The 26,077-nt window shown below is 43.4% G+C and overlaps 1 protein-coding gene across 1 annotated transcript in view; it reads left to right on the forward strand.

The window, feature by feature from the left end:
* Positions 1 to 370: 370 nt before the first annotated feature.
* LOC124596172 (UPF0430 protein CG31712-like) overlaps positions 371 to 26,077 on the forward strand; it is a 96,843-nt gene continuing 71,136 nt past the window's right edge. Inside the window, 1 exon segment of the mRNA XM_047135209.1 lies at positions 371 to 655. Within this exon segment, the coding sequence (XP_046991165.1) occupies positions 516 to 655 (140 nt within the window). The 5' untranslated portion in view covers positions 371 to 515.

Here is a 26,077-nt window from a genome sequence, read left to right on the forward strand (position 1 = left end):
GCAAATTTTAGGCTCTCCCGCAGATGCAATGGACGTAGATAGAGCGTGATGTGTTAAATGGCCTTTATAGTTGCATACTATCCAGAAACTGTGAGCTCACTCTTTGAGCATTCATTGAATTCATGAGTCATTAGAGTCCTGATAGATTACCCAAGATTTGTATATCCAGTTATTCGTTGTTTGCCCAGATACGTTCTATCCTCAAGTCACCTATCGATACAGTTTTGTAGTTCCCCTACGTTGTGGTTGTTTATAAATTTCTATTACTTGTCATTAATGTATGTTTTCTTGTTGGTTAGCTGGAAATGAAAGGTTTAAAGAGTCTGCATGTGTTTTAATTTTTCGTTGATAGTATTCCTTGGCGCAATTAAATAATCAGTTTGGCAACACTGCATATACTGAACATGGGGAGTGAAGCGTTGGAGTAATGTCGGATATGTGTTGTCGTTAGATTCTGTTGTGTTCCTGACACCAGGGCCAGTTCGTTTTATTCTCCTTGGTGATATTTTTACGACATGGGAAGATCGAGAACACGAAGCAAATCACCGAAAAGGCGGCACAAAAGTAAACACTCTCGGAAAAGATCGAAGTCTCGTGACAGAAGCTCACACAGCAAACACAGTGAAAAGACAAGGGAAAGGAGCAACAAATCAAGGTAACTTGTATTCTAGGCGTGTGTACTGTGCGATTGCTAGAGAAATGCCAGAAACATTTATATTATTTATCGTTGATTTTACTGTTATGTTGTTATAAATACAAAAGTTCTCCACGTTGTTTAAAACTGATGGCTGGACGAACAGCCATTCGCAATGTACAGTAACGCTCGTCTCACTAGCAGATAAAAATTTTGCCTGTGCTGCGACATTAAAAAGAAGAATAGTTAATCACCGTTTTGTTTTTGTAGAACTGATCAATACGCCTTTGAATCGTCTCTCAGTTAAAAGGAAATGTAAACAAACTGTCTAATACGTGGACAGCACAAACGAATTTGGAGCAGTAACCCGTGCCCACTTTATTGCCGCGTATGAATTTTTCTTCATACGAATTAGCAAGAGTATTGATATGTCTTTATTTATTTATTCGTCCTTTGACTATTCGGTGCATTAGTGCAAGTCATGTTGGATACGTAACATAAATAATATATACATATATAAACATACGTACAGTAGTGCAGGAACTTTTATTGGCCTTATCAAACGTTTGACCATCACTTTAGCAACTTGAGAAATCAGGATGGCCGGACGGGGTACACTCGTCTTGAATGGGAGTCCAATGCATTAACACTGCCTTAGCCAACATGCTCACTAAATGATTTGGAAAGAAAACTCCACATACCTAGCCTACAATGATCTTACATCATGTGCAAGTAGTGGATTAGATGTACTTTTCATTCAACTGATCAATACGCCTTTGAATCATCTCTCAGTTAAAAGGAAATGTAAACAAACTGTCTAATACGTGGACAGCACAAACGAATTTGGAGCAGTAACCCGTGCCCACTTTATTGCCTTGTATCCATAGTGAGGAGATCCCTAGGGTGTAGAAAATGTCAGAAAAAAAAACAAGAATACACGGTAAATATTGACAAATAAAAGCAGATATGCTACTTTATCTTCCACAGATCTCAAATGAAATGTCCTTCATGAATGTGCAGTGCAATAAGTAAACAATCTTGATAATATTTTTATTTAAAAGATAGTAAAGTCAGTAACACAACAAGAATATGGAATTTTGTTGTGTGCATCTGAAAATTATAAACATGCAAACACCTGTGAACACTATACCTTTTTTATTGCAACTGGTTCCCTGTTTTGAGGAGAGATGTTGTACTGCATCTGAAACAGGAAACCAACGACAGAAATAGTCTTGTGCAAAGACATACATAGGTGGTACACCTGATAACAGATTAAAAAATAGTGAACCAAGTTAAAGGAGGGCCTCGTATTTCTGCAGTTTAACATATTCTGTACATATACTGTTGAAACTCTTCTCCACAAAAACTGTTTTTAACTCTGCTCTAAATGCTGTATCCTTCTCCTGTGTATTATACAGATTGACACCAAGTGGCTCAAATGTCTGAGTACAAGTCGTCGTTACGTGTTCTAGATGGAGGGGACCTATGATTGCAAGTGTTATAACTGTGGTAATTGCAATTGTTTTGCAGGTCTCCAGTTTTAGCTCTGTCATCAACACACGCTTTTGTATGTATATGGAGGGTACAGTAAGCATGCACAACTTCTTAAAATGGGTCCTGCAGTGAGCTCTTGTAGAGGTGTGTCACGTGATTCAGATAGCTCTTTTGTGTAATATAAAAATTTCATTTAATTGATTATTAGTTTTAGCAAAAAAAAAAAAAAAAAAAAGCTTCATATTCTACAAGGGACATGAAGTAACCAGAGTAAGCCACTCTAGGATCTTCTGAAGAGCATACTTTTGTAATAATTCTCAGAGCAAAGCATGCCGAAGTGAAGTCTCTTGGAGAGTTTAGTTGTATGCTTTTTCAGTTTGTCTTGATCAACATAAGTAAGTAAAAGTTTTGTACACCAAAGTATTTCTTATTTATTTCTCCCTAGTACCAGATAGAGATATTGGTCTTGATTCATTTTTCTAAATTTAATGTAATTTTTTTTTCCTCGTTAAGGAACAGTTTGTTGACTTAGAGCCATGAATTTGTGGACTTGAGGAATGATTAGTTGTTGTAGACAATGTGTCCTTAACATAGCTCACTATTACAGAAAAATGTAATCTTATCTGCAATTTCTGATCACTGTATGTTTTTGTCTGAATAAGGATAGAAGGGGCCTAACACACTGCCCTGTGGCACACTTGTTTCAACTTTGCATCAGATTCTAATCTGGTTTTGTGACTAGAATGAGCTCATTGGAGTTCCACAATCTGTGATGTATTTTGCAAATAGGGTCAACAGAAAGATCCGATCTCACGCGTCGGCTTTGACCCGTGACGTAAGGGTGTTGTGGTGTGCGACGTCACTATGGCGCGGAGTTTGGTTTGTGAGTGTGGCGTGTTTGTAGATGTCGTGTTGTTGTTTGTTGTGCCCTCTGGTGGTATGTTCATAGTTTTCTTTTGTTTGGTGTGTTGGGCTCAGTTTGCTGTTGCTCAGTGGTGAGTGCTACGTGCGTCATTTTGAAGAGGAATTTGTATCAGTGAGTTAACGGTTTTGTGTGATGGTTAATGTAATGATGATTGCTGTACGTTGGGTGAGTCTGTTATTAAGTGTATTCGGTTGTGGTTTTTGTTCAGGAATGGATATGAAAGACCGGATTAATAGTGCTCGGTTGAGGGCTATGATGGGGGAGACAGCTATAGAGCTGATCAAATTTCTTCAGCTATTTGGCTTAATTGCCGAAGTCGTGAAGTGCGGTGTGTGCCGCGAACCAATGAAATTGGTTAAAGTTCCGGCCTCTCGGACAAGGGACGGTTACATGTGGCGCTGTCGTAAAGATGACATATGGCGTTCCATACGGCGCGGTACCTGGTTCGAGAAGTCTAGATTGGGCATGCGTGAGATTGTGCTTGTTACATATTATTTTTGTTATAGATCCCCACAGAGTTTTTGTGTGCATGAGACTGGTGTGAGTGAGAGGACTGTTTTAGATTGGTATTCCTTTTGTCGTGAAGTGTGTTCGGAATTTATTAAGTACAGGGGTAAGTTGGGGGGGCATGGGGTGGTTGTGGAGGTGGACGAGTCACAGTTTGGGAAAAGGAAGTATGGGAGGGGCAAGTCTGTGGCTGGTCTTTGTGTGTGGGAGGCTGTTGTTCCGGGGGGTGGGGGTTCCGAATGTGTTTTTAGGGTTGTGGAAGGGAGGTCGAAGGCTGAATTAGTGGGGTTAATTGAGGAATATATAGAGTCGGGGTCCACAATAGTTTCTGATGCTTTTTCTTCTTATAGGGGGTTGGGTGAGAGGGGATTTAATCATTTAGTCGTGAACCATAGTTTAGAGTTTAAGAATTATGATACAGGGGCTTGTACTAATACAATAGAGGGGATGTGGGGGGTGGTTAAGTCAGTTCTTGGGAGGGGGAAGAGGCGCTCTTCCAACCTTCAGTCTCATTTAGATGAGTTCTGTCGGCGGAAGAGTGTCCCAGAGGGCTATTGTATTTTTCGGGTTTTTTTAAGGGCTGTGGGTAAAATGTATAGGCCGAAAGTGGTTAGTTAGGGGGGCTGGGTAGGTGGGTGGGTGGCTGTGATTAAGGTTGGGGTGGGTGGTTTATTTTGTTGTATAGTGTTTGTTAAGGTGGGGGGGGGGGGGGGGGAGTGTGTTTGTTTTAGTTGTGGGGGACCTATTTTGTTGAAGTTTTTGTTGAGTTGTAGTATGTGATTGAGATGTTTTTTATGTTGTATTTGGTTTTTGTTTGTGGGTTTTTTATTTTGGGGTTGTGGGGGGGGGGGGGGGGAGGGGGTTGAGGTGTGGGTGGGTTGGGTTTTTCTTTTGGTTCAGTATTTTTTCGTTGGTTTTTGTGTGTGTGTGTGTGTGTGTGTGTGTGTGTGTGTGTGTGTGTGTGTGTGTTTGCGTGTGTATTTGTGTGTGATTGTGGTGGCCAATCTAGTTTGTGGGGCTGGAACTTTCTTGTGGTAACTTCCCTTTTGTTTTTGGCGTATGTGTTGTGTATTGGGGTATAGGGAAGTGTTTCAATGAAATTTGTGGCTGTGAAGGTTGGTATTGGTATTCGTATTGGGAGATGTTTTTGAGTTACATAGGTCAAGGGTAGTGGTCGATCCTAAGTCATGGGATTGGTAGCTGCTGTTGAGCTATATAGTTGGAGGGAAGTGTTAAATCTCAATGTTTGGTGGAGTATGTTGATTTTTGTAATGGAAGATGGGATCGGGGGTTGCTGTTTAGCTATATAGGTCAAGGGAAGTGTTCGATCCCAATTTATGGGATCGGGAGCTGCTGTAGATATATGTAGGTTAAGGGAAGTGTTTGTTCGCTATGTTTTGCGGTGTATTTTGATTTTTGTATTGGGGGATGGGATCGGGAGATGCTGTTGAGCTATATAGGTCAAGGGAAGTGTTTGATCCCAATTTATGGGATCGGGAGCTGTTGTAGATATATGTAGGTTAAGGGAAGTGTCCGATTCCAGATAAGATTGTGTTTTGTGGTATTTGTTGAGTTTTGTGATGTCGGTTTTTTTCGTCGCCTTGCGTGGTTTTGTATGGCGGTGGGTGGCTAAATTTGTTTATATTTAGTTTCTCCCCACCCAAAAACCCCCAATTTCCCACGCTTGCCCCGTTAGTCATTAGGCTTTTTGTGAAACCTGTGTGTGTGTTGTTTATCTGTGTCTTTTCGTCTTTATGATACGTATGGAATGGTTTTATATCCGCCATATTGGAATTGTCGTTTCCGCCATATTTGTGACGTCATGGGTCAAAGCCGACGGGTAGGATCGGACATTTCTGTACTTCCTGAAAATAAGCTACTTGCTTTCCATCTGTTTTAACCCCATTATTCCTAACTTATGTAAAAGAATTTCATGACTAATGGTACTGAAAGCTTTAAAAGGTTTAAATTAGCTTCTATGACACTGTTGTTTCCTAGGTTTCTTATAATATCATCTATGTAATCTGGTATTGCCGTTTTTTTGCTTCTAGCTGTTTGGAAGCATCTTGATTGCTGGTCCGGATCTTCTGGTCATTTAAGTACTTGTCGTCTTGTTTCACCAGTCTCAAATACTTTGGAGAATCTGATACGAGTGATATGGGTCAATAATTTTCAACTTTATTGCCACTTATGAAGGAAGCTATCACTTTCAAAAAAATTTTTGTCAATGGGGTAACACTGTCCCAATGAATGATAAGATAGCGCCATGAGCCAAAGCCATTGTAGCTTCTGAATCAGCCTTTATAAGGTAACTGGTTACGTAATATTGCAGGTTTTTTTTTTTTTTTTTTTTCCCCAAATATTGTTAGCAGCGTTTGTAAGTGTGATTTCCTGCTCTTCATGTCTCTTCCCTATTTCACTTTTCATATTTACCCATGCAGATTTATATTTATTGCCAAACAGTTGTTATGATACTGTAACTTCTAAGCAGTTTTGTCTTAGCAATTACATGTCAATATATTTTCTTATAAATAATTACATATTTTATAAACTGGGGATCTTTCCATTTGAGAAGAGAGACCAATAAAAGTTTATTGGAGAATCTCAAGTTAACTGTATCTGTGGTGGTGCAAAAGTATTGATTATTTAAAGGAAGTCTCGTAAATATTTTAGTATCTTCAGGAATTGTTCCCACCAAAGAGAACAACTTTGACTTCTGGTTGTATTGTATCCATAAGCTTGGGGTGTAAAAAAGAGAAGTTACAACTCCTTTTGATAATGTTCTTTCTCACAGAACTCTGCTTTAATTTATAAATGGAAACGTTTTTATGGCAAAGTCTTTGAGATGTATGAGGTTTTAGATTTGTAAGTTTAGCATAAAATTTGTAGTCCTGCCTCATTTGGGGATTGGTGAAAGCAATAGATACAGAAGGTCCATAAGTTATACAACTTCTTTCCCTTCATTTATTGCTATTACTACTTGAAACTTTTTATACTTTTCTCTGTGGATATCATCTGAACCTTACTGTTTTTCAGAGCATCTGATAAAAGGCAAGGAAAAATTTTATTGGGTATTTCAATCTCTTACAGTAGGTATCAATTTGCACCTTATTGCCTAATTTCAGTTGGTAATTTTCTTCGCAGTTGTTGTAAGTGAAGAAAGTTTTCATGAAAAAAGAGGGTATTGAACTGAAGCTTGACATATTTTAGGTGTTACTTGGAGCCTTTGTTATCAATTCACTAACTCACAACCAGTCATCAGTCATCTTCCAGCTTAACCTTAACCTTAACCTTGAGCTTGGCCTATGCAACAGATCAGTATGCCTCAACAACTAAAATTTTGTATTCTCACTCAATGACTGTGTTAAGTCGCAGTCAAATGGTCACCTTTCAACCTAATATGGACTTAATCTATGCTACAGATCAATCTCTCTGGCTGTGGTATGGATCAGTCTGTCCCAAAACCTACATTAAAAAATATAATATAATGTAAAACAAAAAGTTTTTGATATTTTCCTCTCTTTCTGATTGTACACACGACACATTGACCAGACAGCAAAGGAAAATTAGGGGAATATATTCGTTTAGTCACAAAGTTTTGTGCAGTGGTAGGAGGAAGGGATGCTGTGAACAATATAATAAAAATCCCCACTGATGAGGTGTGAGCATGGGGAGGGATGGGTGTGGAGGTGTTTAAAGGTCAGTTTTTGGAGTTTTTATTGGATAACTCAAAAACCGTGTATCCTAGTGAAAATGTTTACCTGTAAAAAAAAAAAAAAAATTAAGCTACATTACATTTCCTACAAAAATGTCGTCCTTTTTACTCTCTACGACAAATAGTTTCCTTGTTGCTGGATATGGAAAAATCATGAATTATTAAAAATGTTGTTTTAATTGTTTAAAATCAGTGTTTACTGTTAAATGAAGTGGGTTAAGAATAAATATCACATGCCTGTACAACATCTAAGTGCAGTAGCACTATATTAAGGGAAAAATTGTGTTCTGGTTGTGTAACAGGCAGGAGAAGGGAGGGTATAAGCACAAGGGAAGGTACATTGGCAGCTTGTGGTCATGCAGTTCCCTCCTGTATAGATCTGCTAAGTTCCCTCCTGTATAGATCTGCTAACTGAAGAGCGAGCAGACGATTTCCCAAACACTTTTTACCTCACTTTATGTCAAGAACCAACTACAGGCTATACCACAGAGTTACACCAACCCTCAGGAGTGTACCATATGAATTGCTGGCAGACATAGCCGAGTGTTTAGTTTTCACAGATAACTTTGAAACTCACTCGTGTTTACTTAGTGGAGCTACTTTCAGTTTAGTTAATCGGTTGGTAAATGTGGCACCTAGCTGCTGATTGTTTGGCAACGTATTGTAATTGTCCCTTGGTGAATTAACAAATGACCAGAAAGTTAATGCACGTATCTCGCCATTAATTATGTTACTGGTAGACTGCATAAATTTCTTCCATTCAGGAACTGTTCGCAGTTGTAGAGTGGGCTGCACTGAGTGGAGCCATGTAGCACACATCCACAGTATATCTTCCAAGGTGGTTGTGACTGTTGGATGGAGCGGGACTGTACACCAACAATTGGGATGCAGATTGGAGTGTCCTGGTTTCTCCAAGTAAACTGTGAATCATAAAAGAGCGCAGTACCCTGTGACAGTCTTCACTTCATGCTTCTAGCAGGGAATCTGCTGTCCTCTGTCGGCTTTGCATTGGCCACACTGGCTGATCCATGTCCACATCATCCAACATGGGGATCCACCCCACTGTCAATGTGGTGCCTGTCTCAAGATGACCCATACCCTTCGGGACTGCCGTAATTTGGCCACCTTTCTGCGAAACCTTAAACTTGCAGACATGCTAGTGCCAGCAGATACCGCTGTAGCATTTGATTTGGTTTTATGTTGTACCTGTGAAAGTGGTTTTTACTCCTCTCCGTGATGTAGGGCACCTTAGCCTCATTGGCTGCTTGAGGGATTGTAGAGGTGACCTGTCATCTGCTCTGACCCAAGGGTCCCATTGGCTACCCTTGCAAGGTGGTCTGGTCTGGCTCCTGCCCTTTCCACCTCTTTAATTCAGTTTATTCGTTTACATCTGTCATTGGTTGACAGACTCACTGTTATTATCCTCTTTCCAGAGATTTTATCTTTTCCATGTAGCTAGTTTCTTGTGGCAACATAGGGTGTGGAAGCACTGGTCGGATGCAAGGGGTGTGTTTCCGGCTGCACAACATGTCTCGGGGGCCTCCAGTAGCTTTTGGAGTGGGACAGCTCTCCCGTCATCACCCTTTCACCCCCTCTCACTTCTGTTAGCTCATGTCGCGTGGTTTTCTTGATTCTCAGATACAATCGAGTCCATTGGGATTTGTTTTTTGACCTCTGGGGACTATTCCTGGCTTGACATATAGGATTAAAGGACAGATGACCTCGTAGTTTGGGCCCTTTAACCCCATCAATCCATCCGTCATTCCATGGAAGTTTGCCGTACACCGTGTGGAAGCACTGGTCGGATGCAAAGGGTGTGTTTCCGGCTGCATAACATGTCTCGGGGGCCTCCAGTAGCTTTTGGAGTGGGACAGCTCTCCCGTCATCACCCTTTCACCCCCTCTCACTTCTGTTAGCTCATGTGGCGTGGTTTTCTTGATTCTCAGATACAATCGAGTCCATTGGGATTTGTTTTTCGTCCTCTGGGGACTATTCCTGGCTTGACATATAGGATTAAGGGACAGATGACCTCGTAGTTTGGGCCCTTTAACCCCATCAATCCATCCGGCATTCCATGGAAGTTTGCCGTACACAATGACTAAGAATCAATGTCCCCCCCTAGCAGTGTAGAATAGTGTGCAGAGATTAGCATAGATTCCATCCATATGCATTTTTTGCTTTAATATTATTAATAATTAATACCTGTATTCCATGTAGCATTAACACTTGATGGAAAATAAATACCTCCAGGACATGTCTGCTCATGGCTCCACCAACATAGAGGGTTGATATAACTTCCTGAAACAAGCTGTAGTAGCTTCTTGTGACATAGTTTTGTAGATAGAGTTGGAAACCACCTGCTTGCTCTTCAGTTTGCAGAATTATGAAATAGGAAATTACATGACCACAATGCTGCAACCTACCTTACCTAATGCTTGTACGCCTACCTTCCACATCTGGCCCCTCCACCATGTCACATCTCCTAGAACACAATTTATCCCTAATGCACTGAGATGTGGTACACAATTTTAATGTTTGTTCTTAACCCACTTCATTTAACCTTAAACACTAATTCTACACCATTAAAAACTATTTTTAATAATGTGGGACATTTCCATCCACTGCAACAAGGAAAGTCTTGGTGGTAAAGAAAAAAGAATAGGGCATTTTTTGTTGGAAATATAACAGAATTTACTTATGCAATGGGAAACAGTTTTGAATTATTCGAGAAAAACATTAAAAAGTGACCTTTAAATGCCTCAAGTCAGTGGTGGAGATTTTTGTTGTTGTTCATAACATTCCCTCCTTCCACTGTACAAAAATTTTGTGACTACACGAATATTTTTCCCTATTTGACCATTTGTGGTCGTTGACTGGACTAACAATATCATTACATTGCTAGTCAATGCCAGTGTCTGGTATTGGTAGATTCAGTTGACATCATTGTAGTTAAATACTTGTAGGATATTTTATCTAAGATTTTCCATTAGCTTATACAGCTAGTGTTAAAATTTATTTGCACAGAATTCTTTTTTTGTGGTAGTGTTATAGCGTTAACTTTTCTTTCAGGTTTCCAGGGTAATCTGCTGTTATGTAACATACAAAAGACACACTTTCTTTTTTGAGCATAACAAGTTTGCTCATCTTCTTAATTCCATGACATTTTAAATTGTTTCAAAGTGGTCTGTGTGCCTGTCAGCTGCTTTCACACTTCTACAGTTGTACCAAAGAAGAATTCCACTTATGCAGGAATCATCTTTCCCGTCATTCAAGTGGTGATCAAGTAAACCTCAGCAAATGCTAGTGCAGCTCATGACCACCATACACCCACGAGTGTGGGGAAAAGCAATGAACTACAGTGGAGTTGCCCCCACTGCTCTTGCAGTGTCTTAGTCTGTTACGCTAATCAGTAACACCGTACTCACATTTTTATGTCACTATTACAAAGCTGAGGCATCACACAGAAAGATATTAGGTAACATCCGAGAAAAATTATATAAATCAGAAAAGCTACATTTTGTAATAATTAGCTATTTTTATTTGTGCTTGCCGTTAAGTTTCATCTCCTGGGTAAAAACTGTTTATGTTGGGCACAGTGTTTTATACTCCTAGGAAACAGTATCAGTTTTCAAAGTTTGGTGGCTGTTGGAGAACATTATGTTAATGATCGTGTGGGAAAAACCACAGACTGTCAAAAAGATTGAAGATACTGTAGGAACCCCAGCAACAAAACCTGTTCGTTTCATCAAGATTCTCATTTAGAGTGAAAAACATTGAATGCAGATGGACATCTCACCTTGAACAACATTCTAAAAATCCTCATTGACATCTTAAAAAAATGCAAGGGTGTACATGCTTTTATCATTGCTGTTATAATGATTCATTTAATATGTTGTTGTTGTGTTCTTCACTCCGAAGACTAGTTCGATACAGCTCTCCATGCTACTCTGACCTGTGTGAGCCTCTTAATCTCCGAATAACTACTGGAACCTACATCCTTCTGATTCTGCGTACTGTATACTATGATTTTTACCCCCCACACTTTCCTCAAGTACTAAATTGGTGATTCCTTTATGTCTCAGAATGTGTCCCATCAGCTGACTCCTCCTTTTGATCAAGTGCCTCAAATTTCTTGTCTCCCCAATTATATTCAGTACTTCCTCATTCATTAAGTGATCGACCTATCTAATCTTCAACATTTTTCTGTAGCACCACATTTTGAAAGCTTCTATTCTCTTTTTATCTAAACTGTTTATCATCCATGTTTCACTTCCATACATGGCTACACTCCGGACAAATACCTTCAGAAAAGAGTTCCTGACACTTACATCTATATTCAATGTTAACAGATTTCTCTTCTTCAGAAATGCTTTTCTTGCCATTTCCAATCTACATTTTATATCCTCTATACTTCGGCATTCGTCAGTCATTTTGCTGCCAAAATAGCAAAACTCATCTACTTCTTTAAGTGTCTCATTTCCTAATCTGAGTTCCTTAGCATCACCCAGTTTAATTCGACTGCATTCCATTATCCATGTTTCCCATTTGTTGACATTCATTTTATATCCTCCTTTCAAAACACTGTCCATTCCGTTCAACTGCTCTTACAAGTACTTTACTGTCTCTGACAGAATTACAATGTTATCGGCAAACCTCAACGTATTTATGTCTTCTCCATGGATTTTAATTCCTACTCCAAATTTTTCTTTTGTTTTCTGTATTGCTTGCTTGATGTACATATTGAATAACAGGAGGGATGGGCTACAACCCTGTCTCACTCCATTCTCAACCACTGTTTCCCTTTCATATCCCTCGACTCTTATATCAGCCATCTGGTTTCTGTACAAGTTGTAAGTACCCTTTCGCTCCCTGTATTTTACCTGTGCTGTCACCAGTATTTCAAAGTGAGTATTCCAGTCAATATTGTCAAAAGCTTTCTCTAAAGTGTACAAATGCAGTAAGGGTAGGTTTGCCCGTCCTTAACCCAACTTCTAAGATACATTGTAGGGTCAGTATTGCCTCATGTGTTCCTGCATTTCTGTGTAATCCAAACTGATCTTCTCCAATGTAGGCTTCTACCAGTTTTTCCATTCTTCTGTTAAGAATTTGTGTTAGTCTCTTGCAACTATAACAACTATGACTTACTAATTGTACACCTGTCAGCAGCTGCTCTCTTTGAAATTGGAAGTACCACATTCTGCTTGAAGCCTGAGGGTATTTCTCCTGTCTCATACATCTTACACACAAGGAGGAAATGTTTTGTCATGGCTAGCTCTCCCAGCGCTATTGCACTTACTGTAAATTTCATTTTTTAGATGTTTGTATTCCCTTTCTCCTACTTCATTTGCTACATTTTTAAATTTCTGCCTTTCATCAGTTTAATATATGAAAATTAAAACGGAGTCTGACCATTTTTCTGTAAGTTTTCTTAGCACAATTGTTCAAATTGAGCTATGGTTATAGGCTTGGGAGTGGAAGTAAAAGAACAAGGTAGTGTGCATATGTAATTGTTTTCTGTCTGTTTAATCACCCCTTGTACTCAATTTGGTACTGAATTTCAAAGAATTATGAGAAGATTTTATGTGCATCATGCAGAATGGCATTATGGTGTTTCTGGGTTCCTGAGAGAGAGAGAGAGGGAGAGAGAGAGCGAGAGAGAGAGAGAGAGAGAGAGAGAATATATCGTGAAATAGATTTGCTGTTACTTCCCAGAAGGCTTCAGGCAATGATTACTTTGCAGAGGGCTTCAGGCAATGATTCTAAGCAAACACCCCATTCTCTGCATAGTTATTAATTTTGTTTTTCTCTGTAATTTGTGTTATGCATCACATTGCATATTTCCTAAAGATAGAAGCGCATTATCTTCATTGATCATAATTAAGCACCAATTTTGTGTTTTCATTAACTTATCTTTCATGGTGATTGCTGTATAAGAGGTGAAAATTTTGGCTTCATAGGCCTACACAATGCAGTTAAAATATGAAAAAGTAATAACATAAAACAGTTCTCAGTGAAAGCAGTTAATCAGGATTTGAACCATTTTGTCTAATTATTAAAATTATATAATTAGAATGTACTGGCAATAGAGTATCTTTGCCAAGTCAAAACCCTCAAGAGAATGTGTACATCACACTTTTAAGTCAAACAAGACATCACCTCCCTGCAAATCATCTGAGAGCTAGTCTAAAAAGACACTAATTTGAAGATACAGTATCAGATCTAGTTGCATCTACATCCACATGATTACTTAGCAGTTCAAACTTAAGTGCTGGGCAGAGGATTCTTAGTACACATCTCAGAATATTTCTCTAGCTTTTCAATCTTGAAGAGCAAGTGGTAAAAATGAACACCTAAGTTTTTCCAGGCAAACTCTGATTTCTCATATTTTATCTCGGTGGTAATTTATTGCTATGTAGGTGGGAGTCAGCGAAATGTTTTGCATTTGAAGGAGAAAATTGGTAATTCAAATTGCATGGGAAATAAAGAGCATACCAAGTGCAGTGACTAACTCTTTAAGCTGTTAACTGAGTGACCAATCTTATTCTGCCAAGCAGTTATCATTGGCTGAACTCGAAATGTTTAAATTATAATGTTTCTGCACACTACCATACATTGTGTTCATGTGCTCATTTCAACACTTAGTTGGCTTCTACACTGTTTTTTTTTTTTTTTTCTTCTTCTTCCCTTTAGAGTAAATAGGCAGAAATATGGAGAGTTCTGGCAGAATGTAAATTGATCAAGTTACCTTCCATTAGGGACGTGGGTGCACTCAGTGACTGTGATGTGATTTATAAATTACAGAGCGCAGCATTCGGTCATCTTTTTCTTTCTTTCTTTTTTTCGTTCTTTTCTTTCCCTTTTTTTTTTTTTTTTTTTTTTTTTCAGGTTTTATTTGGCAGATCCATATTACTCAAAGAACTGTGACTGTTGCCCAAACAACAGGGAACTGACATGCGTTGAGACTAGAAAATAGTGCGTTGACAATGGCTGGATTTGCCAAATAAAACCTGCATACGGGACGACTGATTGCTGCGCTCTATAATTTGTAAGAGAATGTAAATTATTTAGGGGTGAAGGTAACAACTCACTGAATTGTAGAAACATTAAAGTATCAACATGATTGTCAACATGCACAAGACTGAAAATCCCCCCCCCCCCCCCCCCCCCTTCCCCTGCAGGTCCAGGGGTTAGGATAGGCCTATAGTATTCATGCCTGTTGTAAGAAGCAACTAAAAGGAGTCTCACATGTTTCAGCCTTTATGTGATGGTCCCCTGTAGGGTTTGACCTCCATACTTTCAAAAATTTTTCCGAAGAGCGAGCCAATTGGGGAAGGGTGCCTTACATGGTGCATCATGTCCGTCATGCATTGAGATCTTTAGCCCGCTTTCTCGTTGTCGCATTGCAGTCCCGCTCACTCTCCGTCTCTTGGGCAAGGATACGTTCCTGGGTGCAGTTTCCGCCATCCACTATGCTGTGTTGCTTTCTGTGCCGACAACGACCGTAGACTTCTTTGCACCTGATATCCAGCATGGTAGCCAGTCTGTTGTGGTGGGGTCACCATGCACCCTGTTGGTTGTAGCCCCCCTGACAACACAGGGACCACTCTGCTGATGCCTGCATCGTTAACCCCCCACATATGCTAAGAAGTAGATGCCTGTATCCCTGAGGCATGGGGACTCCCGGCAATGGCCATCCTGCCAGGTGGCCCTTGCTGCGGCTGGTTGGCGCCCATGGGGAAGGCCCTTGGTCTGAGTGGGTGGCATCAGGGCGGATGACATGCAATGAAGTGTGGCACATCTCTTGCTGGTGGCCAGCCACCAGCAGTCTCTAAGCATTCCAGGGCTCAATTTAATGCAAGCACGTATGACCCCAAATCGTTTCCCTCTCTGGACACACCATGGGAGGAACGAAAGGCTAAGAATGGCAACGAATCTTATTTGCCCCACTACCTAGTATGTATGAGAGCTGATGGGGAATCCTTTGTGTCCATGAAGCCTCAGATCTTTGTAGAGCATTTAGAGGATAAGTTTTGGGAGGTGGAGGGCTGTCCAAAATGCTCTCCGGGTCAGTTTTTATCAAAATAGCATCCTCTGCCCAGTCACAAGCATTACTCGCTTGTGACAAGTTGCGGGATCTTTCATCACGCCCCATAAGAGTTTAAATATGGTACAGGGTATTATATTCCACAGGGACCTTCTTTTGCGGTCTGATGACCAACTCCGTGCCAGTTTAGAGCGGCGAGGTGTTCATTTCGTCCGGTTTGTCCACTGGGATCCAAGGGGTAATCAGGTTGCCACCGGTGTCTTCATCTTGGCCTTAGAGGGTGACACATTACCTGGTAAGGTCAAGGTGATGTTCTACCGCTGTGATGTCAAGCCCTATAATCCCTCTCCTGATGCAGTGCGTTAAGTGCTGGAAGTTTGGCCATATGTCTTCCCGCTTTACTTCCAGCCTCACATGTCAAGATTGCGGACGCCCATCACATCCCAATGCTCCATGTGCTCCACCTCCCATCTGTGTCAACTGTGGAGAGCATCGTTCACCTTGCTCACCAGACTGCAGGATTTTACAGAAAGAGCGGAAAATCATGGAATATAAGACCCTGGACCGACTGACCTACACTGAGGCTAAGAGGAAATATGAATGACTCCATCTTGTGCAAATGACTTCCTCTTATGCCACTGCTACGACAACAGTTTTCCATCAGTTCAGCGAATTCCAGTCGGACCCCCTAGCTATAAGACTACACCTGCCTCATTGACCGTGGGGGCCACTACCCTCCCTGTTGCAACACCTACTTCGGGAGCAACCCCCCCCCCCCCCCCCCTGCCCCACACCCACCCACCTACCCATCAGGGATGTCCGTCCCCACTTCTAAGCTGGAAGGGGTCCCTTGGGTTCCTCTCTTCCCAGGTTTCCACTAGTGGGAAGGATGACACCTGCCAGTGGCGTAAGTACCCACAAGCAGCTGGTTGTAGGGCTTCATGATCCTCCTCAGTCCCGGAGACTGAAGCAGTTAAGCCCTTCCAGCCAGTGAAACCCAAGGAGCAGCGAGAAAAGTCCAAGAATAAGACCTCTAAGACAAAGGAACTTGTGGTGGCGCCCACCCCACCACAACCTACAAGCTCTGCGTCTGAGGATGGGATGGAGATTCTGGTGTCCACTGAGGACCTAGATCTCGCCGGACCCTCGGACACCATGGATGTCGATCGAATGGGTACTCAATCGGTGGCGCAGACAATGTCATCCTCCAGTGGAATTGCAGCGGTTTTTTCCACAACCTTGCTGAGCTCCGACAACTTCTCAGCCTTCTCCAGGAAACTTGGTTTCCGATTATGCGAACCCCCGCCCTCTGTGTCTGTTGGGGTTATTATAAGAATCAGGCAGCTTATGAGGGGGTATCTGGTGGAGTCTTTGTCTACATCCTTAACTCTCTTTACAGCGAGTGTGTCAGTCTTCAGACACCTTTAGAGGCTGTCCTCAAACACCTCTCGATGAACTGCCAGCGACACCTCCTCGACTTTTCAACCGTATCTGAGTTGAGGGTAAGTTCCCCTATCAATGGCGGGAAAGCATTATCATCCCAGTGTTGAAGCTGATAAGAACCCCCTGGAGGTGGACAGCTACTGCCCCATTAGCCTCACCAATGTTCTGTGCAAGTTGCTCGAATGCATGGTGAGTCGGAGGTTGAGTTTGCTACTTAAGTCTCCATCCCTGGGTGGGTTCCATGAGGGCCGCACTGCCACCGATAATCTGGTCTGCCTGGAATCTGCCATCCGCACGGCATTTGCCCGCCGTCAGGATTTGGTTGCCGTCTTTTCTGACATGCGGAAGGCATACAATACAATACAATGTGGCGACGTCACATCCTCATCACACTTCGTGGGTGGGGTCTTATGGGCCTGCTCCCACTTTTTATTCAAAATATTCTGTTGCTTCGTTCCTTCTGTGTGCAAGTGGGTTTCTCCAGAGTCCAGGAGAATGGGGTCCAGCAAGGTTCTGTCTTGAGTGTCTGCCTCTTTTTAGTTGCTATCAATGGGCTAGCTGCAGCTGTGGGAATGTGCATATCGGCTTCTTTGTATGCTGATGATTTTTGCCTGTACTATAGCTCCACTGGCATTGCAGTTGCTGAAAGGCAGCTACAGAGCGCTATCCGCAGGGCTCGGTCTTGGGCTGTCATGCACGGCTTCCAGTTCTCGGCTCCCAAGACTTGTGTCATGCATTTCTGCCGGTGTCACATTGTTCACCCTGAGCCATGGCTTTATCTTGATGGCGAACCTCTTGCCGTGGTGGAGACGCATTGGTTTTTGGGCTTGCTTTTTGATGCCTGGTTGACCTGGCTCCCTCACATTCGGCAGCGTAAACAGATGTGTTGGCGGCATCTTAATGCTCTTCGTTGCTTGAGTCAAACCAGCTGGGGTGCCAAGCGGTCTACCCTTCTAATAGTGTATCAGGCATTGATTCAGTGCCTTCTCGATTATGGGAGTCTGGCTTATGGTTCGGCATTGCCTTCCGCATTGCAGTTGCTTGACTCCATGCTTCACTGCGGGATCCGACTCACAACTGGAGCTTTCTGCACAAGCCCTGTAAACAACCTACTTCTGGAGGCTGGTGTCCCTCCATTGCAGATCTGGCGCCAGTGACTACTGGCCCCTTATGCTGCACGTGTTTGTAGCTTGCCGGGGCATCCAAATTACTGTCTCCTGTTCCCCAACTCGGTCATCTATCTTCCAGAATGGCGGCCCTGGTCAGGGTGTATGATCCTGGTTCGCGTCCAGGCTCTTCTCTCTGGGCTAGAGTTTTTCCCTCTCCCACCTCTTTTCTGGGCCCATATACATATACCCCCGTGGTGTGTGCCCTGCCCATGCCTTCGGCTGGATTTGGCACAGGGCCCAAAGGACTCAATCCCTCCTGAGGCCCTCTGCTGCCACTTTCCTTCCATCCTTGCCACGTTTCATGGCTCTGACGTGGTCTATATTGACAGTTCGATGGTTGCTGGTAGAGTTGGTTATGCTCTTACTCTTTGGGATCATTCTGAACAATGCTCTTTGCTGGCTGGCTGCAGTGTTTTCACTGCTGAGATGGTTGACGTTTCTCGCGCCCTAGATTATATCTGCTCCTGGTCAGGTGAGTCCTTCATTATCTGTAGTAACTCCCTGAGTGGTTTACGAGCTATTGACCAGTGATTTCCGCGCCTATGCAGGAGTCCGTCCGTACTCTTGCCCATTGCGGCCACTCCATGGTTTTTATGTGGACCCTGGGTCATGTCGGCATCCTGGGTAATGAATGTGTTGACACGCTGGCCAAACAGGCTGTAGGTGCACCGGCTATGGAGACTGGCCTTTCGGAGTGTGATCTCCATTCAGTTTTGCGGCAGAAGGTCGTTGATACCTGGAGTGATGAATGGTGCACCTTGCCTTCACCCAACAAACTTCGGATTGTCAAGGAGACTACCAGTGTGTGGCGCTCCTCCTTGCGGGCCTCTCGGAAGGACTCTGTTGTACTCTGCCGGCTGCGCATTGGCCACACCTGGATGACACACGGTAATTTATTGCGCTGCGAGTACGCACCTCTCAGTCGCTGTAATTCAGCATTGACAGTGGTCCACATTTTGTTGGACTGTCAGTTTTTAACTGCGCTCAGGCAGATGTTTGCACTGCCTGATACACTCCCAGCACTTTTATCGGATGACTCTGCCATGGCAGGCTTAGTTTTGAGTTTTATTCGTGCAGGGGGCTTTTATCGCTCAATCTGAGTGTTTCTCTCTTTTTTTTTTTGTGTGTTGAGACTGGCCTTTGGCGTATGGTTTTAGTTTGGGCATTTTAGTGTGTCTCTTGGTGGTTGGCTTTTCCTTTTTTTGTTTCCATGTTTGACCAATCACTGTAACACTCAGTGTGTTTTTAATTCCTATTTTCTCGTCGTTGTCTATGTCTTTCTTGTTCTGCGTCATCCCTTGTCATCACCGTTGCTTGTTTTTGTTCCTTGTGGGTGTTTCATTTTCATGGAAAAAGCGACCGATGGCCTTTGTAGTCTGGTCCCTTCAACCAACCAACCAACCAACCACCCCCACCCCCCCTCTCTCTCTCTCTCTCTCTCTCTCTCTCTCTCTCTCTCTCTCTCTCTCTCTCTCTCTCTCTCTCTCTCTCCTGTATGGCTTACGTTGTGTTGGCTGAATGCTGTTCTGCAGGCAGATTGGGTGAGGGGGTACGTTGGGTTGAGTAGATGAGGGGAGATGTGAGGCAGGAGGATGAGTTCGGGAAGGGTGGCTGATGGCTTGGAGAGAGGCAGCAGGTATATGGGATGGGAATGTTGGAGGGTGAAGCAGTAGGTGCATGAGTAGAAACATGACACACGCATTATAATGATTTGGAGGATGGGGTTGGGAGTTGCTAACAAAACAGAGGAAGTGGAGATATTGAGGGTCGGGGAGAAGCAAAGTTGGGGGTCCTGTGGCAGGGTGGAGGTGGCTCTGAGACAGGAGGTTAGCAGAGACTGCGGTCAAGAGTTTTACAGGAATTAAAGATGTGTTGCACTTACACCCTCTTTCATACAGACTCTCATTCCCTCCTGGGAACCCTCTCCCCGGCGTCTCTCAGGCCAGAAGACTGTTACCACCACTCGGCCACGACGTGCACCATCTGTGGCCCCCAAGGTTGTCCGCTCTCTTACTGTTCTCGATCTTGCAGACCCCTGTACGCCCCCTGTGTCCTGCCCTCCTCCATCTTAGAAAGAGAAGGAGAAGAAATATAAATCCCAAGACAAGGTGTCCCCGGTGCCCACGGTGGTGCCAACTCCCTTCTTGCAACCTGAATCAGACATCTTATTTATGGATGTCACCCCATTCTTGTCGGTGACAACTATTGTCAAAGTGACCTGGCGTCCTCCTCAGCGCCTTCATGCCTACCTTGGACTCACGTCACACAATCATCCAGTGGAACTGCAACGGCTACTATCGTCACCTACCAGAAATGCAATGTCTTGTCTCTTCTTATTCTGTGTTCTGTCTTGTTCTTCAAGAAACACATTTCTGTGACAACCACTCTCCCACTTTATGTGGTTATTGGGCATTCTGTTAGAACCGTGCTGGCTCTGGGATAGTATCTGGTGGGGTCTGCACTTTGATTCACTTCGATGTCTTGGTGACTGGATCCCCCTATGTCCCCCTACATACCACCTTGGAAGTGATAGCGGTTAGAGTGCAAACGACTGCAGCAATCACCATTTGCAATGTCTACCTCCCTCCAGGTAGACCACTTGCTTATGTTACACTATCTACCTTAATTCAGCACCTCTTGCCCCCATTTCTCCTCCTTGAGGATTTCGATGCCCACCATCCACTGTGGGCGAGTGTCACATCAACGGGTCGGGGTATCCTAATTGACCAACTTATTACGGACTTTGATTTGTGTCTCCTCAACGATGGTTCTCCTACCCACTTCAGTGCCACTCATGGCTCCTCTGCTATTGATCTTGCGATCTCATCCCCTGCCCTTGTGGTTTTCCTACATTGCTCATCCCATGGTGATCTTTGTGACATTGACCACTTCCCAGTGACACTATCATTACTCTGCTGCCGCCAGGCAGACAGGCCCCCACGTTGGGCATTCCGCAGGGCCAATTGGCCTTTATACATGTCTGCTGTTCGCTTTGACACCTCCCTCTCAAATTCCATTGATGTAGTCGTGCAAGGCATCTCTGCTGCTCTTCTTGATGATTCTGCCACTGCTGTCCCCCTATCCATAGGGCCCCCTCGTCATCGACTGGTAGCGTGGGGGACCAAGGATGTCGCATTCGCTATCCAGGACCGCCGACGGGCGCTGCAGTGATTTGAGTGACGCCCCTCCCAGACCATCCTCCTCACTTTCAAGCGTCTTCATGCTAAGGCTCGTTACATTATCAAACAGAATAAAAAGGAATGCTGGGAGCACTGTGTTTCCTCTCTGGGGACATATACCTCTTTATCGCAGATTTGGTCAAAGGTCCGTTGCGTTCTGGGCTGCCGGCAACAGTCAACTGTCCAGGGTCAGAACATTCAAGGAGCTTTGTGCACTGATCCATTGGTCCTTGCAGAACACTGCGACACACTTTGTGATGGCATCGTCGTCCACTTCCTACCCTCCTGCCTTTCTCCAGCAGAAATGTAGAGTTGAACAGGCCCCCCTCCATTTCATCCCACTCCATGTTGAGCCCTAAAATGCTCCTTTCACTGAATGGGCATTGGTGCGGGCCCTTAGCTCTTCAAGAGACACAGCCATAGAGCCAGACTCCATTCACAATCAGATGACTCAACACTTGGACATATCCCAGAGGCAACAGCTCCTCAGGGTCTTCAATCACATCTGGCTCACGGGTGCTTTTCTGTCACAATGGCGAGACAGTATAGTTATCCCCATCCTTAAGCCCGGGAAAATCCCAATGTGTCTCAACAGCTACCGCCCCATTAGCCTTGCAAAAGTGCTTTGTAAACTGCTTGAAAGAGTGGTCAACTCCAGATTATGTTGGGTTCTTGAATCTCGGGGCCTTTTGTCACCATATCAGTGTGGCTCACAGGCAGGGCAATCTCCAACTGACTATTTACTCCGATTGGAATCAGCCATCTGACAGGCTTTTACTCACTGTCGGCACTGTGTCACAGTGTTCTTTGACCTACATAAGGCATATGACATGGCTTAGCACCGCCACATTTTAGTTACCCTCCATGACTGGGGCTTCCATGGTCCCCTTCCTATTTTTATCTGCGAGTTTTTGTCTTACTGGCTCTTCCGGGTTCGAGTTGGCACTTCACTCAGCACCCCTCATATTCAGGAGAAAGGTATCCCACAGGGCTCTGTGCTAAGTGTCACACTCTTCCTCATTGCCATAAATGGGCTTGTGACCTCTGTTGGGCCTCTGGTTACCCCGGCATTGTACATTGATGATTTTTGCATCTGGTGCAGCTCCCACTCGATGGCGTCTGCTGAGCACCAGCTCCAAGGTGCCATCCGATGGGCATCTACGTGGCTTCCAGATTTCCTCCTCCAAAACGCGGGTTATGCATTTTTGTTGGCGACCCACAGTACACCCTAATCCAGAACTTTACTTAGGCTACCAGCTCCTTGATGTTGTAACACATTCCCGTTTCTTGGGCCTTATTTCTGATAACCAGCTGACATGGCTGCCCCACATTCGCCACCTAAAGCTACGTGCATGCGGAAGCTTAATACTCTCCACCTCCTGGCCCACACATCATGGGGTGCAGACCATTCCACTCTTCTCCATCTTTACCATGCTCTGGTTTTGTCCACCTCGATTATGTTAGTCAGGTTTATGACTCAGCAGCTCCTTCCACTTTGACGAAACTCCTTGACCCAGTCCATCATTGTGGGGTGACTTTCGCACTGGTCCTATTGATAGTCTCCTCACAGAAGCAGGGATTCAGGGATTCCCCCTCTCCCCCCCCCCCCTTACACATCCGACGGAGCCAACTCCTGACCATCCTGTATACCCTGTGCTCTTCACCAATGAGGGATGTCTCCGTCCTAACACCTGCCCACGGGTGGGATTGCTGGTTGGCATGTCTCTCACTACCCTCTGCCGGGATCTCCATCTGCACTCACTGGACTGTGCCCCGTATCTTTCTACCCGTAAACCCCCCCCCCCCCCCCCCCTTTCCCCTAGATGGTGCCTAGACCACAGATTGGGACCACTCTCTTCCAGGGTCCTAAGGTCTCTGTTGCTCCTATGTTTTACCGGTGTCTTGTATGTGCCATCCTTGCAGTTCCAGTGTGCCACTGTCTTTTACACTGATGGTTCTAAGACTACTGATAAGGTTGGATACGCTTTCACGTCTCCTACCAGCTTCGAGCACCATTTGTTGCCAGGATCATGTTGTGTATTTACAGCAGAGCTCATATCCATGTACAGGGTCCTCCTTTTTGGTTCTCAGGTCTCCCTCCATAGTGGTTTAATTTGTTCTGACTCCATGAGCAGCCTTCAGGCTATTGGTCGATGCTACTCTCGTCACCCCTTGGTCTCTGCCATCCTTGACCTTCTCTCTGCCCTTGAGCAGGCCGCCTGTTTAGTCATCTTCCTCTAGGTCCCGAGTCAATTTGGGAATCACAGGGAATGAATTTCCTGACCGTTTGGCTAGAGAAGCAGATACATACCCCCTTTTCCTTTCATGATTCCAGCTGCGGATATGTGGATCTACGTCAGATCTCTCATTGCCCAACAATGGAATGCAATCTGGAGTGCTACTGCTCATAGTAATAAACTCCACACAATCAAGGAGTCTACTGCAGTTTGGGGCACTTCTTTCCGCCCCTCTCGGAAGGAGTCCACTGTTTTATGTTGTTTACACATCGGCCATACCCGGCTCACCCATTGTTTCCTCCTACGTAAAGACGCGCCCCCACAATGTGCTTGTGGTGCCAGACTGACGATATCACCAATATTGGTGGCATGTCCCCTTCTTTCGACCCTTCGTGCTAAGTATAATCTTCCTGCTTCCTTAAATTTATTATTAGCGGACGATCCACAGGTGGTTGACCTGGTCCTCTGTTTCCTCCGTGAAAGTGGTTTTTATTTCCAGATAAAGGTTCTCCTTTAGTCTTGGAGCAGGGGGAGGTTGGTTGTGATTGGGACTCCTTTTGCAATCTTCACGGTCTGTGACCCCATGACCACCCCTCTCCCCCTTTTTTCCAGTATTTAGATTTGGTCTCACCTTTTATGCTTATACAGTGTGTGTTTAATGTTCATTCTTTTATAATTTGACTCCTCTGACTGAATCTTCATTTTTAGCAGACACTCTTTCTTATGTAACCCCCTTCGGAATCGCGGGACTGACAACCTCGCCATTTGGTCCCATACTCTCTCAATTAATCAATCAATCGTCAGTGAGTGGTGTGTTGTACAAGCAGTGACCACAGTTTGCACCTGTAAGGCTTTTGGCATTACATGATGACCTAACAAGTGATCACAAACACTGACAGAGTGACTGTTTTGACAGAGAACCTTATTTGATTGGAGCTTGAGCTGTAGCAACACACACTGTTTATAGAAATTCTATATCCAATCTCTTCTAAAGTTTGATTCATCTAAGCATAGTATCAAGGGTTTAAAGGTTTGAATTTGTTCTACATTGCTGTAAGAGCCCTGGATATATGCTGTTCTTGAGAAGAGCGAGGAGTTGACAGAGTTTGTACCTACAGCAAAAACTTGCGTGGTCAAATGCTTACTGCTGACTTTTGTCAACAACATTGTGAAGAATTGGTGATTGTCAGCCATCCACAGTCATGTGTTTGAAGGAAAAGTGTGTTCACTTAGACACTTACAGATACATTGAAGTGTTTTCATATCCTGACATTGTGTTGTGGATATTTTTCATAATACAGATGATAATTATTGAATTTTTGTATTGTAGGTTATAAATTTATTTAATTGCAGCAGGATCATTATTGGAGTAGACCTACATGATTACCAGCATACAATTCGAAAAAATGACATTTTGTCCATGGTGAAAAATGATTTAAATGTTTTATACAATTTTTGTATAATACTTACACATCTGTTCCAATGCAGATCATTTAGTCAGTGCAGCATCCAATGTAATACAGCCTTACAGTCAGTCCCCCATTTACAGGGTGCAGCAGAAAGAGTGGCCTATTTTAAACATTTTATTTGACCTTGAAGATAGCTGCACATTATTAGTGTGCACTGTTATAAAGAGCACTTCACACCTCTTTATTAGAAATGTCACTTTTTATAAATTATGTCCTTTAGGCATCCACCATTGTAGTTGGTGCAATTTTCAGAATGAACATACGAATTTTCCATAACCTTGCGAAGAGCGTCGCTTTTTGTGGCCTTTATTTTGGCATGAATATTATTTTTTGAAGTCTTCGGTACTTGTTGGCTTTTTAGCATGCACTTTGGTTTTCAGAAATTCCCACAGAAAAGAAGGGGGTGGGGGGGGGGGGGGGAGGTGAGGAAATGAATTGAATTTGTCATTAAAGAAAGAAACGAGATGCTCTAGAAACATTCTGCGTAAAGCTGTCATGGATATTGTGGCTGTGAGTGTGGTTGCACTGTCCTGTTGGAACCAGGATAACTGTGTATGGATGTTCTTAAGAGGCATAGCCTGAATTACATAATGTTGCTACATAACAAATATCAATCTGATGTTACTATGGCAGTGCCACCTGCATCATTCTCAAAAAAGCACAGATCAGTAACACACTGCGTAGACATTCCACACCAAGAAGTAACTTCTGCACTATGAAATGATCTTTCATGCATTTAATGAGGATTGGTTGCCATCCTGTAGCTAAAGTTTTTTTTTTTTCGTGTAGCTTGATAAATGAAAATGCACCATGTTGGACATCATGAAATTCTTTAGAAAATAGGGTGTAGTGCTGATTATCTCCAGAAGCTTTGTACAGAACTTGTGATGTGCTTGCTGATCTCAAGGCAATAATTGTTTCACCACTTGAAGCTTGTAGGGATGGAAATATATATGCAGATGCAATACCTGTCACACACTGTAGTCCAAGACCATGAGCACTTGCAATGATAAATGGACTGATTGCAATGGACGTTGCTGAAATGCAGCTGTTATTGTTGGCCAGGATCTGGACCATGCATGGCCAAACAAGTGGTGACTTATTTGTTGGAGGTACTGTTGCTATTAACTGCTGAACCCATCTCATAATCGACTTCTGGAACTGAAACTGAAGATGACGACCAATGTCAAAATATTGCCAAAACATACTGTGTCGTATTGACACAGTCACCAAATTTGAAACATGTTTCAATTGTGAACAC

This window comes from Schistocerca americana, chromosome 2 (genome assembly GCF_021461395.2).
Source record: "Schistocerca americana isolate TAMUIC-IGC-003095 chromosome 2, iqSchAmer2.1, whole genome shotgun sequence".
Classification (NCBI taxonomy): Eukaryota; Metazoa; Arthropoda; class Insecta; order Orthoptera; family Acrididae; genus Schistocerca; species Schistocerca americana.